The sequence below is a fragment of the Macrotis lagotis genome, chromosome 3 (genome assembly GCF_037893015.1).
Source record: "Macrotis lagotis isolate mMagLag1 chromosome 3, bilby.v1.9.chrom.fasta, whole genome shotgun sequence".
NCBI lineage: Eukaryota > Metazoa > Chordata > Mammalia > Peramelemorphia > Peramelidae > Macrotis > Macrotis lagotis.
The window spans coordinates 36,288,500-36,305,141 of record NC_133660.1 but is presented as its reverse complement, the minus strand read 5'-3'; the positions used below and the strand labels follow the sequence as shown (position 1 = coordinate 36,305,141).

Here is a 16,642-nt window from a genome sequence, read left to right as displayed (position 1 = left end):
AAACCAGATTGTGGACATTTAGTAATGTTTTCCCTTGACATGTTATGAAAGACATTTGGGATGGCCTTAGAGGAAGGGTGAAGAAGGGGAGGATTGCACTTCAGAGGTTTTAAAATGTTTCACCTGAACATCAAAGGAACCTATGACTCTCAAAAAAAAAGGTTAAAATCCCTGCTTTAGAAGAGAAACTCTTTTGTTTGTCTTTTTTTTTTAAAGCCCTTTTTATTCTGATCCCATCCAATTTTTCTAGCCTTGCTATACATTTAGAGATCCAGGCAAGGGGCAGCTAGGTGGCATAGCGGATAGAGCCCTGGCCTGGAATCAGGTGGATCTGAGTTCAAATCCAGCCTCAGACACTTAGTAATTGCCTAGTTGTATGACCTTGGGCAAGTCATTTAAATAAAAAAAAATAATAGAGATCCAGGCAAATTGATGTTCTCTTTTCCTCACATGTGGTATTCCATCTTTTGTCTCAGTGTCTTTTTACTGAATATTCCCCATTCCTGGAACCTTAGGGCAGCTAGGTTGTGTAGTGGATAGAGCACTGAATTTAGTCAGGAAGTCCTAAGTTCAAATCTGACCTCAGACACTTACTAGCTCTGTGATTCTGGGCAAGTCACTTATCTCTTTAGCACCTTACTTAGCCCCTTCTCTGTATGGTAAAGTCTTAGCAATATACCTAGAGCACAGAAAGGTTTAAGTGGCTTGCCTGGAGTCATACAGTTTCCTCACCAAAATAATGGACTAGGAAAGGAAATGGCAAACCACTCCAATATCTTTGCCAAGAAAACCCTAAATGGGGGTTAAAAAAAGTTGGACACGGGATGGCTGGGTGGCGCAGTGGATAGAGCACTGGCCCTGGAGTCAGTAGTACCTGAGTTCAAATCCAGCCTCAGACACTTACTAATTACCTATCTGTGTGGCCTTGGGTAAGCCACTTAACCCCAATGCCTCACAAAAAAGTTGGACACAACTGAATGACAACATGCCTAGAATAGGTGTCTTCCCTCCCTCTCTTCCCCTCACTGAATCCCTTTCTTCCCCAATGATGCTTCTGAAGGACCAGTTTTGCTGTGACCTTTTTCCTGGTCCCCTTTCAAATGACTTTGTATTTATTGCTTTTCATATATTTCATATATTTTTACTCATATAAATCCTTGTTGTCTCCCCCCCATTAGAATCTAAGTTCTTACAAATAGGGATGGGTGGCTTAACTCTTTGTGGCACCAACATCTAGAACAGTGTCTGGCACACTACTAAAGAAAGTGCTTGGAAAAATGCTTCTTGATAGGGATTGGATCTCTGATTTCTTTAATTAAGGGAGCACCTAATGAGATACGTGCTTTACCATCTTGGTTAGCCCCTTCTCTGAATGGTAAAGTCTTAGCCCTAGATCTAGAAAGGTTTAAGTAGTGAAGGGGTCTTCCTGGTCTTCCTGGCTCTGAGGTCAGTTATCCAGTTAACCAGCTGTTGTGTCATGACGCCTCTCAGTATCTTTTATCAGTCATAGTTGTTTTTTCACATGGCGTCCATAATGGGTGGAATTGAAGTGGTAACCTCGATAGGAAAGAGCTGGATGTTCCATAGGGAACCAAATAGTCCAAGTTCATTTTAGAGAGGAGGAAACTGAGATCTCACAACTAGTACTGGTGGTTGAAATTTGACCTTCCTCAGGAGCAGGGGCACTATCCTTTGTAGAGCAGTTATCCCCAGCCTAATTCATGACAAATTGTTAAGCCAATACTTCAATCCATCTTGTTCCCAACATTTTGGGATTCAATGGCTTCAAGGCAAAATAAAGGTCTTGGGGATGGGAGAGAGGCATTCCTTGGAAGCCATGGTTCCTAGCTCTTCTCAGTTAGGAAAACATTTCTAAGATCTCGGAAGAGCAACCGTCCCCGTCTTCACCCCTCCTTTAAGTCATTCCAGACCCCTTTCATAGTATGTCAAGGGAAAGCATTACTAAATGTCCACAATGTGTCAGACTCACTTTTAAGCACTGGTATACAAAGTACAGTAAAAAGCCAAAACCAAAATCAAAAAACTATCCCCTGACTTCAATGGACTTAATGGAGGAGGCAACATGCAAAAAATGTTTGTATAGATGCAATATAACCAGGATTAATAAATTAGAGAGAATATTAGAGGGAAGACTACCAATAGTAATTTGAGGTAGCACAGGTAATATTTAATGAACCCAGGAATCCAATCTCGCTGCTTTGAAGATCAATCTCACATCCTTTCCCCACTATACCTACACAAAACAGTGTTTATCAGCTCCTTATACATAGACTGCTTTGGAAAAAACTAGATTAGGAAATGATGTGCTGAAAAGCTTTCCTCTCTATTTGAAATTAGGGACAATTTCTCTTGAGGTAGTTATCCTTTCTTCAAGTAGGATGCATCTGTTTCTCATTTTTAAAATTTGTTTTTAATTTTTAATTTTTTTTGCAAGGCAATGGGGTTAAGTGGCTTGCCCAAGGCCACACAGCTAGGTAATTATTAAGTGTCTGAGGTTGGATTTGAACTCAGGTACTCTTGACTCCAGGGCCAGTGCTTTATCCACTGCGCCACCTAGCTGTCTGTTTGATTCTCATTTGATGTTCATATTTTCATCCCGGCCCCTCTGCTCAACAAAACAACTTGACAAAGGAAACATTCCTCTTTGGATCCAAAAGACTTAGGTTCAACAGAAAAATTTGAAGACCCAGTTAGAACCTTACCTCATTTAGAATAAGTATAATATCCAAATTGCAGGGTTATTGTAAAGATCAAATAAGATAGTATTTGTAGTAGCCTGGCCCATAGCAATGTCAGAATTCCTTCTCTCCACTCCTTTCCTTTCTTTACTGCCCTTTTCCCATTTCCTTGGACTATTTAGGAATTTCCATTTTCTGGACTTCATGAATGGGGAAAGGGAGACCACTCACTTTCCTCTGGAAATCAACTATTATCTGATGTAGTTAGTGAAGGTCAAGATCACCCACTGTCCCTGACTCATTGGATCAGAGTTGAACCTCTCTCCTTCACCTACTCATCAATTCAATTTTTTTCATAGAGAAATCTTGTAAAACCATGTTGATTCATAAAATTATAAACTGTAAATTATCCTAGATGAACATCTTTCAAATAACCAGGAAAGGATTAGCATTCTTCTAAATCAAGTTGTATTAACTTGATCATGAATCCTTTAGCAGTCTCAGAAAGTTTGTAGATGCATTTTTAGAATAATGTTTTTTAGAGACATACAATAAAATACATATGTTTGTAAAAGTAACCAGCTATATTGAAATAATTGTATATATTTTCCCCTCCAAGTTAATGGATCCCTTGAAATCTATTCATAATCCTTTGTGAGTCCATGGCCCTCAGATTAAGAAGCCCTCCTCTACAGTTTACCAGTTGTTGCAAGACTGACCTTTTTGGTTGATTTTTTCTTCATTCAAAGACAACATAAAATGCAAATAAGGTTGAAAGGGAAGGGAAATGTTCTGAGAGCCCCAGGCAGAATACTGACCCTGTCATTGTCAAACACAATACCAATCTATCATTTCCATCATGCCACACAGGAGGAGAACAAAAAGTAATGCTCCCGAGTCACCTGCCCCAAAGCTGCAGAGCAGGAGATGAGCAGCTATAATAATTAGCACAGTCCAAAAATTCAAGAATCTCAATGGCACCATTGGTTAAACTGAGCCCGTTGGCTATGAAATTAATCACTTTGGCCCTGCCATATTTATTAATCAGCTTTACAGATGTCCCAGACATTAAATCACACCAGGATTTGAGAATGGAAAATTAGGGGAAAATCAATTCCAAATTTTGAAGCATGATGAGGGATAGGGCCCATCTTTTGTATTCTTGTTCCTGAAAGGGGTATTCTTAAGATGTGAGGTCTGGAGAGTAAGTTCATATTTGGGTGAAATAATGAAATTAAAATGAATTTTGAGGAAAACTTTTCTTTTTCAGAAGGGTCATCAATCTATCAGCATTTATTAAGCATATACCATTGAACCAGATAGACAAAAGTCAATGCCTACCCTCTCCTCTCTTGTTGGAAGACAACAAATAGATATATACAAACAAATTATATACAGGATAAATAAAAAATAACAGAGACAAGGCACTTGGATTGGGATTGGCTTCCTGTAAAAGACAGATTTTTAATTGGAACTTGAAGGTAGTCAGGGAGCCAGTAGACCTAGAAGAGGAGGGAGAACATTTTAAGCATGGGAGACAGCCAGAAAAAATGTTTGGAGGAGACCGGTGTCACTGGACTGAAAAGTACTTGTTGGAGAATAAGGGATAAGAAGACTGGAAGGTATCAGGAGCAGAGCAGGCTATGAAGACCTTTGCCAAACAAAGAATTTTGTATTTGATCCTGGAAGTGATAGGGAGCCAATAGTTTGTTGAATAGCAAAGTGACATGGTTGGACTTATGCTTTCAGAAAATCACTTTGGTGACTGAATGCACCATAGAGAATGGAGAGGAGAGAGTCCTGAGGCAGGCAGACCCACCAGACCCACCAGACCCACCAGATTATTGCAATAATCCAAGAGAGAGGTGATGAGGCCTTGCACCAGAGCAATGTCAGAGGAGAGAAGGGAATATATTCCAAAGATGTTGCAAAGGTTGGAAAGTGAGAGGCTTTAGCAACAGACTGGATATGAGGGGTTAGAGATAGAGAGAAACTCAGGGTGACTTATAGGTTGTGAGTCTGAGGAATTAGGAGAATGGTTTTACTTACTACAGTAATAGGGAAGGTAAGGGGTGGCAGTAGGGGTTAGGAGGATAGATAATGAGTTCCATCTTGGAGAAGCTGAGTTTAGAATGTCTATTGGATATCTAGTTTGAGATTGTCTGAAAGGCATTTAGATGAGACTGGACATTAGCAGAGAGGTTGGGGCAGCATAGGCAGGTTTGGAAATCATCAACATAAATTAAATCCAGGGAGCTGATGAGATCATCAGTGAAATAGTAGAGGAAGTAGAGAGTGGGGCCCAGAACAGAACCTTTAGGAACACCTACAATTAGAGGGTATGATCTGGATGAGGACCTAGCAAAGAAGACAGAGAAGGAGAGTTAAGATAAGACTTAGAGGGGCAGCTAGGTGGTGCATGAATAGAGCACCAGCCCTGAAGTCAGGAGTACCTGAGTTCAAATCCAATCTCAGACACAATAATCACCTAGCTGTGTGACCTTGGGCAAGTCATTTAATCCCTCTGTCTTGCAAAAACTAAAAAAAAGATAAGACTTAGAAGAGGGTATCAAGGTGAGGAGGGTGCTCAACAATGACAAATGCTACAGGTAGGTCAAGGAAAATGAGGTTTGAGAAAAGGACATTGGATTTGAACACTAAGAGAACCCCCCCCCACAATTTTAGGGGGAATAATTTCAAAGGAATAATAAGGTTGGAAACTTTACTATAGGGAAATAAGAAGAGAATGGGAGGAGAGAAAGTAGAATCATCTCTTGTAGAAAGTCTTTTCAAGTTTAACTTCAAAAGGCAGAAGAGATTTAGGACAATAATGTATATGCATATGCATACATGTCTGGAGGAATGGGTGTGTATAATAACCATCAACATCCTTAGCATAAGTACCATGGAAAACAAAACACAATTCTCAATAGCAAACATTTGAAGTTTTCTTAAAGACTCAAAAAAGACCAAAAAATACTGCCTATGTCCTTTGGAGGCAATCAAGGTTAAGTGACACAGCTAGTCAGTGTCAGGTTAGATTTGAACTCAGAGCCTCCTGGTATCTACTGTATCATCTATCTGACCCAGAAAATTACATTTTTAACAAGCATTTGCCTTATTTCCTTAGGGCTCACCTATACAACTTTTTTCCTTAAAAATACTTTATTCATTGTTTTTAAATCTTTCAAGACTTTTTGAACATCAAATAGCACATGAATACCAAAAATACTTTCACCCAATTCAAAATCATGAATAACTTTTTAAAGCAATGGACAATATTTTTATCATTTCTGAGTCCACATTTCTGGAAATAAATTGTAAGCCATAATGAGTCAGTTGATAGAAATGATCTAGACGGGTCCATGGGATGTTTGCAGGAACTAAATTCCTCTTTCTCTATAGCTAACAGTAGAATGTTTATATTCATGTGTCATCCACACTTCTCTTAGCTATCCTCCAAGCTTAGTGATTATAATTTGACTTTTAACTGGCAATTGAATTGCTTCCACTTGCCTATTACCTTTAAAACAAATTTCCAGGGGTGGCTAGGTGGTGTAGTGGATAGAGCACTGGCCCTGGAGTCAGGAGTACCTGGGTTCAAATCCGGCCTCAGACACTTAATAATGACCTAGCTGTGTGGCCTTGGGCAAGCCACTTAACCCCATTGCCTTGCAAAAATCTAAAAAACAAAAACAAAAAGCCCCCTAATTTCCAGCTCTAGGCATTGTTAAGTTCTAATGTTCTGGATTCATTCAACTCACCTGAACTTAATGCATGTTCCACTTCTTCCATGATTATACGAGGGGACATCGTATTACCATCAGTCACTTCTATCATAGGCATTGGGGAAGTTATTTCTTTTTTCAAGGAACCAGATGAAGTAGGAAATGTTGGTGTCTCATTGGGAACTGTGGGAGTTCCCAAGGGTCCTTCACTGCTGTCTTGGTGGGTCTTGTTTTTAGCTGTAGTGGAATCTGTGACTACATTGGTTGGAGACACCTTTGGTGGCAACCAAGATGGTGATGAAAAAGATGAGACCGATGGCTGAGGAGAGGTGACTATTTCCATATCTGATGGAGGAAGGGGAGTTGTACTTAGTGTTTCTGTATCATTACTGTCTTCGGGTGTTGCAGAGCTGAGTCCTACAAGGGTGGTTATAGACTGGTCTTGGCTGCTTGTTGGTAATGTAATGGGCAAGGACTGGTTTGGGGTTATGCCTTTCCCCCCCTGACTTTCAGCAGTAACTGTTGATTCATGTATGGAGACTTTGCTGGTACTCTCTGTGGCTCTTGATGTTACTGTTATGTTTTTGGGAAGTGAAGTTGTCTCCGGTGATATCACTGTTAATGTTGAATTATTCTGTGTGTTGATGCTGGTGGTGGTGGGAGAATCAGTAACATTTTGTGGAAAATTGGTCCAGGTAACTGTTGATGTGGGAATTTCCGAAGTAGAAACAGCAAGGGTCTGTACTTTTAAACCTGTAGAAGAAACAATGACAGAACGTTAACATTAAGATAAGAAAAGTGAAGTTATCATAATTCAATCAAAGGTGTGCTGGTAAATATTTAACAACTGGCTTTCAGAAAAAAGAAAAAATAACAAAACTTTACCTATGATACACTTTAAAATTTAAGTTGCATTATTAACATCATTTTCTCTATCATTTTAACTCTAGATAATAAGAAGAAAATCAAACTGCTTTGTAGCATTTGTTGATTTTTAAGGTGCAAGTGTTCACACCGATAATTTAACAATCAGCTCTCTCAAGCCCATTCTATTAATTCTAGTACATATAGTTATCTCCTTTCCAGTTCTTTTTTTTTGCTTTTTTTTGCAAGGCAATGGAGTTAAGTGACTTGCCCAAGGCCACACAGCTAGGTAATTATTAAGTGTCTGAGGATAAATTTGAATTCAGCTCCCCCTGACTCCAGGGCTAGTGCTCTGTTTGTTGCTCTCTTTTTTCCAGTTTTGAAGGGAACTTCATGTTATCCTCTCTTTAGTTTTGTAGAGGTAGTTTCTATTTTTCATGAGTTCATTTGCCAGCCTTCATACAATTATCAAGAGATTGTCCTCTGAAGACTTGGTAAGGAGGCAGCTGGTCAGACCACAATATATGTAAAGCTCTGAAGTGGATGAATAACCATTTGTATGCTGTTTTCTTGCAGTCCTGAGTTATCCCTAAACCTGGATCATGGTATCTGATGTGAGAAACTAATATGTAACCTGGTCTTCAGGAATATCTGTTGAGTACCTTTGGCAAAAGCCTTATTCAGTTCTGATGGTGATAGTAAGTTGACTGACATTCCTGGTTAATTAGCTGATTCCAGGAGGGTCCTTGGTGTTTTAATGAAGAACGACTGAGAATTTGCCCCTTAAGGTAATGGGAAGATCATTCTGGTTCCTCCCTTTGAACTCATTCCATTGAAATTCCATTTAATTCCATAACCATGAAACATGAAGCAAAAATGTGTTGAATGAGCATTTATTTAAATCTTAACTCCTCTGGATGCTGGGAATTAGAGACAATTGAGAACATAGAATTTGGGAGCATGAGAGGGACCTTTAAGTTTATCTATCTCAGTTAATAAGGGAAAACTGAGACCTAAAGAATGAGTGACTTATCTAAGATCATCTCTTGTTTGTGTCAGGGTTCATACTTGTTCACACATGACTTTGGGCATGTCACCAAAACTCATTTAGTCTCTCTCTGTGAAACAGATATCATAGTATTTCAACCACCTCCACCTCACAAGCTCATTGATTAAATTTAGGTGAAAATGAATCATGATCTGTGTTCTATTTAAATATAAACTGTTTATTATTATTATTATTATTATTATTATTATTACTATTAGTAGTAGTAGTAGTAGTAGTAGTAGTAGAGCTAGGATTAGGCCACAGGTTCAATGACTCCTACATACCTTAGAAGACCTATTCCCATGACATCATATAGATACTTAGGATTTTTTGAATTTTACTCACAAAGAATGTTTATGATTTCATTTTCTCTGCAATATATCCATCCAAAGAAGCAATCAAGGTTCTCTATATTCATATGGAAAAATGCTCTAAATCTCTATTGATTAGAGAAATGCAGATTAAAATAACTCTGAGGTACCACTTCATACTTATCAGCTTGGCTAATTAAGATGAAAAATGACATATTTAGGGAATGGGAATGTGCAAAAATAGGGATGCAAATGTACTACTGGTAGAGTTGTGAACCAGCCCAACCATTTTGGGGAGTAATTTGGAACTACATCAAAGACCCTTTCATAAGGTATTCTATTATTGCTTTTTATCACTGTGACACACAGTGCATTTTATGCTTATCTCTTGGCTTAACTTAGTCTATGAACTTGTCCACTTTGCCAGTCACCATTCTATCCTGGAGAAATATTTTCTTTGAATTCCCATTCTCCTGATTAGTGACTTTCTTATCTGGACCACTGTTTCAGAAGGGACTCCATCTATGATACACTCCTGGTTCAAACTTATGTCTCAACTCCACCCACCCCCCCAATCGTTTTTTTTTTTTTTGTCTATCTTCTCACCTTGGAGAAACATCCACCTGAGGCTATACTCTCAATTGGTGAATCCTTTGCCTAGATCTCCATTTCACTTAAACTCTGAATTCCTCTATCTTTTTATTATCTTCCTTGTTCCCATGGCAATACCCTTCTTTCTTTAGTGCTTCTTCCTGCTTTTCAATTCCTATTTATATGTTGTATTTATTAGAATGTAAGCTCCCCAAGGACAAGGACTTTTGCATTTGCTTCAATGTGTCTTTTTAATACTTAACACATGGAATATGGAGCCAAGAGGGCAGCATGAGGGCAAGAATTCCCAGAAACTCATGCCCCCAAAACTCCAAAAATCAGCAAATTATGACTACTCCAGCCACAATTTAGAGGGGCAGAACCCACAGAAAGACTGAATAATACTATTTCCCAGCCCAAGACAACATAGAAGATCTATGGAAAAGGCTTGTTCCATTAGGACCAGAGGTTGGAAAGAGCTGCAGCATTGGCTGCAGCCAAATCACACTGGAGCAAACCAGCTCCAGACTTCCAGAACAGCTCATGGGGCACCTGGGTCCCTAGGAGCACCTGTGTCTGTGACAGTGGAAACAGTTTTCAGACCTCTTGGCCCAGGGATCACTGGGTTGACTTGAAGGGGTGATGAGAGAACCCTGCCACACCAGCATGAGCAAAGAGCCTGGGCCAGCCCCGGCCTCAGAGCAGCCCTATGGTGGGAATCTGCAGGGCCACCCAGCACCTCCAGAGTACTCAACCCACAGATGGTAAGGGGGGTGGGGAGAGACTGCAGAGGACTCTCTGCTCTCCCTGGGACAAGGCTCTGCTGCTTTTCCCACCATCAGATCCAGGTTCCAGTCTGGGCCCCCATACCACCACAGAGAAGCAGGGACCCTCCTCATAGCTCCAGGATAGAAGGAAGGGCTTGTAGCCATCCACAGATCAGAACACACACCAGGAGAGCAGTCAGAGACTCTCATAAGACCTTGGTGGAATTAAGGTCCTTGGTGTCCCAAATTCCCTCCCTGCCCCCCCCCCCCATCCAAGGCTTTGGAAATATGATAAATTGGGCATAGACTGAGGAAATGAGCAAACAATAGAAAAAGAAAAACCTGACTATGGAAAATTTCTTTGGCCCTATGGAGGATCAAAATACACACTCAAAATATGACAAAGTCAAAGCTTCTGTATCCAAAGCCTCCAAGAGAAATAGGAAATAGGCACAGGCTATAAAGAAATTCAATAAAGACTATGAAAAGAAAGTAAGGGAGATAGAGGAAAAATTGGAAAGAGAAATGAGAGCTATGCAGGTAAATCATGAAAACAAAGGCAGTGGCTTGGTGAAGGATATAGAAAAGAATGCTGAAGAAAATTAACATGTTAAAAACCAGTTTAGGTCAAATGGAAAAAAAACAACTCAAAAACAAATAAGGAGAAGAATGCCTTAAAAAGTAAAACTGACCAGTTGGAAAAGGAGATAAGAAAGCTCTATGAAGAAAATAACTCCTTTAAATGCAGATTGGAGCTTTGCATGAAATCAAGAAACAATAAAACAAATCCAAAAGAACAAATACCAGAAGAAAATGTGAAATATCTCATTGGAAAAACAACTGATCTGGAAAATAGATCCAGAAGAGATAATTAAAAGATTATTGGGCTACCTGAATGCCATGACCAGGAAAGATCCTGGACTTAATTTTTCAAGAAATAATCCAGCAAAATTGCCCTGTGATCTTAGAAGCAGAGCATAAACTAGAAAATGAGGAAAGCCACCAATCACCTCCTGAGAGATTCCCCCCCTCAAAAAAAAAATTCCTAGGAATATTATAGCCAAATTTCAAAACTTCCAAGACAAAGTGAAAATATGCAAGCTGCCAGAAAGAAGCAATTTGATTACTGTGGCACTACAGTCAGGATTACACAGGATCTGGCAGCATCTACATCAAGGGCTTGTAGGGCTTGGAATATGATATTTTGGAAGGCAAAAGAGCTTGGAAGGCAACTGAGAATCAACTACCCAGCAAAACTGAACATCCTCTTTCAGGGAAAAATGGACTTTCAATGAATCAGGGGATGTTCAAACTTCCCTGCTGAAATGACTAGAGCTGAACAGAAAGTTTGATCTCTAAGTACAGGACTCAGGTGAAGCATAGAGGGGAAAGGAAGGGTAAAATATCAAGGATTTAATTTATCAGGGATTCCTGTATGGGAAGAAGATACTGATAACTCATATGAATTTTCTCATTTATAAGAGCAGTTAGAAGGAGCATATATAGACAAGGCATAGGAGGGAGTTGAATAATAGTATAATATAGTAACAAATGGAGTCAATGGATGGTAAAGGAAAATACTGGAAGAAAGGGAAAGGAGAGGTAGAATGGGTTAAGACATTTCACATAAAAGGGTTAAGGAAAAAGCTTTTGCAATAGAGTAAAAGGGGGGAATGAGTGAGACTTCATTCTCATCAGAAAAGGCTCAGTGAAGAAATAACATACACACTCCTTAGGGTATAGAAATCTATCTTACCCTAGAGAAAAATGAGAGGAAAGGGATGGGATAAGGGGGATAGGGGAGGGGGAGTAGGTGAAAGAAGTGGTAGAAGATCATGGTCTCCCATGGGTAGTCAGATACAAAGAAAAGAATCAATGCGAATGGGGAGGAATAGAATGGAGGGAAATGCATTTAGAAACTGCAACTGTGGGAAAAGATATTGAAGCAACTTCTTCGATGGACTTATGATAAAAGCGGTAACTTGTCCCAGAGACAGAACTGATGGAATCTGAACATAGATCGAAGTTCACTTTTTTTTCCCTCTCACTTCATTTATCTTGAGATTTCTTTATCTTTTTCTGGGGAAAGGGGAGTTTAATCTTTACTTTCCCAACAAGTGCATTGTAATCTGAAAAATAAATAAATAAACCTGAAAAATATTTAACACAGTACCTAACACTTAGTAAATACTGTCTCTGTCTCTGCCTCTCTATGTCTTTTTTGTCTTTTTATCTGTTTTTTTAGGACATTGCTTTCTTTTAGAAACTATTTATAATTTGACTTAAATCTGTTTCCTTTCTCTTCATTTTGTGAGCTAGAAATGGTTCATAGTAAGAACCAATTCACTCATAGAGATATCTTTTGATGAGAGATTTGGTCTGTTGACCAGGAATCTAAAACATGGATTTAGTGAGGAGAAACCAAAACATCCACTTCTCAAAACCATTTGTATTCCCTTTACTCTTTTTTACACATAACTATAACCTTTAATCTTTTTTGTTATGGTTTTTGTTATGGTCCAGTTAGTTTGCAGAGGTAGAACCTCTTGAGAGAAGTTCTGGTTTTTGTTGTTTTGTGTGACCACATTGTTAGAAATGGATTCCTGGAAGAGAAACTTTGTTTAATCACCACTTTATAACTTTTTTTTTTTTTTTAGGTTTTCCCAAGGCAAATGGAGTTAAGTGGCTTGCCCAAGGCCACACAGCTAGGTAATTATTAAGTATCTGAGTCCAGATTTGAATTCAGGTACTTCTGACTCCAGGGCCAGTGCTCTATCCACTGTGCCACCTAGCCGTCCCCACTTCTTAACTCTTGCAGAAGGAACTCTGAATTATCTTTCTCTGAAAATGTATAAGTTAAAGGATCTTCAAACACTCAGAGATCTCCAAATGACTTCTGTAACCTCTCTCCCTGATTGACCAGGCATACTTATTAGCTATTCAGGCATCTAGGCTGCCCTTCATGAAAGTCAAATAGCCAGTGGTTAAGGCTCAGGTGATAGACTTGTCACAGATTCATTGTCTTGGTCTCTCTCCTTCTTCCTGTTTGTGCTTGGTCTTATGAAGCATCTGCCAAAATCTGATTCCTACCCCAGATGATCTTTTCTGTGGGCAGAGTTCTACCCTGGTTGCCAGTCTCATGGACCAAGTCCTTCCTCAGTGAAGTTGACAGCTGAGGCAAAGGGAACCAGAAACCTTGAATTTGCTCCTGAGAGAATTCCAATATATGAATGAACTAATATTTCCCAGAGATGTGTATTGCACTTTAGAAGAGGGGGAGAGAGAGAGAAAGATACTTAAAGCCTAAAGTGTTAGATTAAAATAGATGAAAGAAAGAAAAAAAGGGGAAGCCCTCTTTGATGGGCAACACAGTAGCTTCCAAACATTTCCTGGATTTTGACTTAGAAGTCTTGTTACGTGTTGTGGCAGTCCATTGAATTTATGAGTATGTGAAGTGTTTGCTTTTGATAAGAATTGTTCAGACAGAAGAACAAACAGCCTTAAATTAAGTTGGAGCCTGCTTCAAAAAAAAAGGTGAAAGAATTTCAGTAAGAAATTGTTAAATTTTAGAAATGTCTTCTATTTTAGTCAATTTATTTAGATTATTCTCTTCATTCTGATCTAGCCCAGATGGAAAAAGAAAAGATAATGGAAAATAAAGAAATACTCTCTCTCTCTCTCTCTCTCTCTCTCTCTCTCTCTCTCTCTTCCAATCCTATGATTTATTACATTGACCATAAAAGAGATTGAGTTTTATGACTCCAAAAGAATTTGACATGATCATCTAAATATAGATTTATAAATAGTATTGAGTAGAAACATTGAATTTTTCTCTGGGTTTACTGCTAAATTAGGAATTAAGAATAGACAGATTTTTTGCTGAGTTTAAGAATGGAATGAGGAATTTTGCTATTATTCTATAAGGCAAGTACATTTAAGGTGACATTGTTAGAAACTAGAAACTGCCAGAGTTGGTTCTTCTGGGTATCTTATTGAATTTCCACTTTTCTGGATAATGATTTTTATGTAACTCTTTGAGCTAAACATTTCTATTCTAGGAGCTTAAATATAATTGAAGTCTGAAAAATTTACTTTTGTTTTTAAAAAATGAAACTATAAGACTGTTATATAGAACATGATCAGAAAAGAACTTTATGTTCTAAAATATATATATATACACATATATATATATACTATATATATGTGTATATATATATACACATATATATAGTATATATATATATGTGTATATATATAGCAGTTTTCTTTTTGGTGGAAAAGAAGTGGAAACTGAGGGGATGCTCATCAATTAGGTAATGGCTAAATAAGTTGTAGTATATGTTTTAAGGAATGATGAATTGATTGATTTTAGAGAAACATGAAAGACCCATGAAATAATGAAGAATGAAATGAGCAGAACCCAGAGAACAGTGGATAAAGGTACAGTAAAATTGTTCTAAGACTAATTATGAATAAACACATTATTTTGAGCATTACAAATACTTAAATCAATTACAAAGACCTGTGGAAGAAAATGTTATCCACCTTCCGGAGAAGGAACTCATAAATGGAAAAATGAGTATTATGGTTTCACATATATTTATAAATTTGAGTCAAAGGTGGCCTTCTCTAGAGCAAGGTGGGAGGGAGGATGAGAGACAATTTGGAACTTAAACAAAAAAATTTAATCAATTAAAAAAAGAATATATTCACTGCATGTGGGATAGAATCTTTAATGTTATGATTGAAAATACCAAATCACCATTCTAAAACTGAAATTTAGGGAGCATTGAAATACAAATGAGTTTAACCACTTGTATCTCAAATACAGTATGGGGAGCTAGGAGGGGAAGTCAGGAAGACAACTCCTTAAGGTCAAATCTAACTTCAGATACTACTAGCTATGTGACCCTAGGCAAGTCATTAACCCTTGTTTGCCTCAGTTTCTTCATCTATATAATGAACAGGAGAAGGTAGCTCTGCCAAGAAAACCTCAAATAAGTTCACAAAGAATCAGACACATCTGAAAAAGGAAGGGTAAATCAATAGTACTCTGGTCATCCTAATTCAAACCCTATATGGGTCATTACTTCAAGAAGGTGAAAAATTATGAATTCGGTAAAATCTAGAACTACTTTGTACTGTTAGTTTTGTAATTGCATTGTTTAAATTTGTCGTTTTTCTGTATTAAAGTGTAAAGATACAACAGTCACCTGGAAATCCGTGGGATTCTTTCACCAATATCCTCAGTCAGCCATTAGATATAACTCTGCCAGGATACTGGCTCCATTATCACCTAATGTGGCAATTATGATGAATTTGTGGTATATACTTATGCTATAGCCTACTTTAAAAAGCAATCTTACATAATTTTCTGTGTTAAATCCTAAAATGACATTTATTTTGTGATGGTTTATTTTAACAATTGATATTTGGTTTGCAATGTGATATCATGGATCTATGGACCTTATATAGAGAGTTGTGAGAATTGAAAGCTTATAAAGATAAGAAAAAAAGAGCTGAAATCTTCTGGAAAGATATGACTTGACCCCAATGAATATAAAAGATAGGTAGTTTATCATGTATTATTCTGCAAATGTAAAGCAATTCCAAAAATAATATTTAGCATTTGCTTAACTTTAAATTTAAAGTTTTGCAAAAAAGCACTTTACAAATAATATCTCATTTGATCCTTCCTGTGTTATAATTGCTATTATTACTGTCTTTTTATAGGTGAGTACACTGAGGCAGAGTGATTTGCCCAAGGTCATATTGCTAGTCAGTGACTAAATCCACATCTTCCTGACTACTAGATTAGTATTCTGTGAACTGTGCAATATGGCTACTCCAATAGCATCTAGCATTAATGTTTACTTGGAAACAATTGTGATTTGCTAAACTGTGGGATTTTGGTATTGTCAACTGAAATATTTAAGTCTCCAAATTTGACTTGTTTATAATATAGTTTGATCCTGGCAAAAGTGTTCATGTTGATAGGTCATCAAAAGTTAAATCTAGAAGGAGAAAATGACAAAAGATAGTAAGGTTATTACCTAGCACTTCCAAATACAAGTTCTAGGCAGATGTAGATTGCTGGGAAGCTTAGGGTGATATCCTTCCAAAGGCAATGATTAGCTTCTCCCCTTATCGACTTCCCATATACTTCTCATTCTCTCATTTGATTGGAAAATATAGAATGAGATATTTTAAGTTGACTATTCCCAAAAGAGTTTTGACCATTTTTGAAGATTGGAGTTAGGATACCTTACCCTCTATCAATCTGTAATATTTTGATCCAGCACTAACTAAACAGCCTAGATTTATTATAATAATTTTTCCATTTCCTTTTCCAGGAAATTCCTCTTTTATTGGAAGCTCTTCAAATGTCCTTATGATAAATTTCAATGTCATCATGGTATCTTCTACATCCACAGGAAAGAGAATCCAGGGACAGAGAAAAATCATTAGAAAGGTAGACATTGCCTAATTGTTTGTATTTACTAAAGTTTTAGCACTCCCCATACTAAGGGATGCTATGCAGATAGAGAATATAAAATGTATGAAAGGAAATAGTAAATGAACCTTTATTCATCAACCAGTTTGGAGGATGATTAGGGCCTCTATTGATCATAGG

At 37.8% G+C, this 16,642-nt stretch overlaps 1 protein-coding gene across 1 annotated transcript in view; it reads right to left on the bottom strand.

Annotated features, from left to right (window-relative positions):
* The window catches only part of PARM1 (prostate androgen-regulated mucin-like protein 1), a 330,318-nt gene that overhangs the window by 234,480 nt on the left and 79,196 nt on the right, over positions 1–16,642 (bottom strand). The window contains 1 exon segment of the mRNA XM_074228456.1: positions 6,464–7,180. Within this exon segment, the coding sequence (XP_074084557.1) occupies positions 6,464–7,180 (717 nt within the window).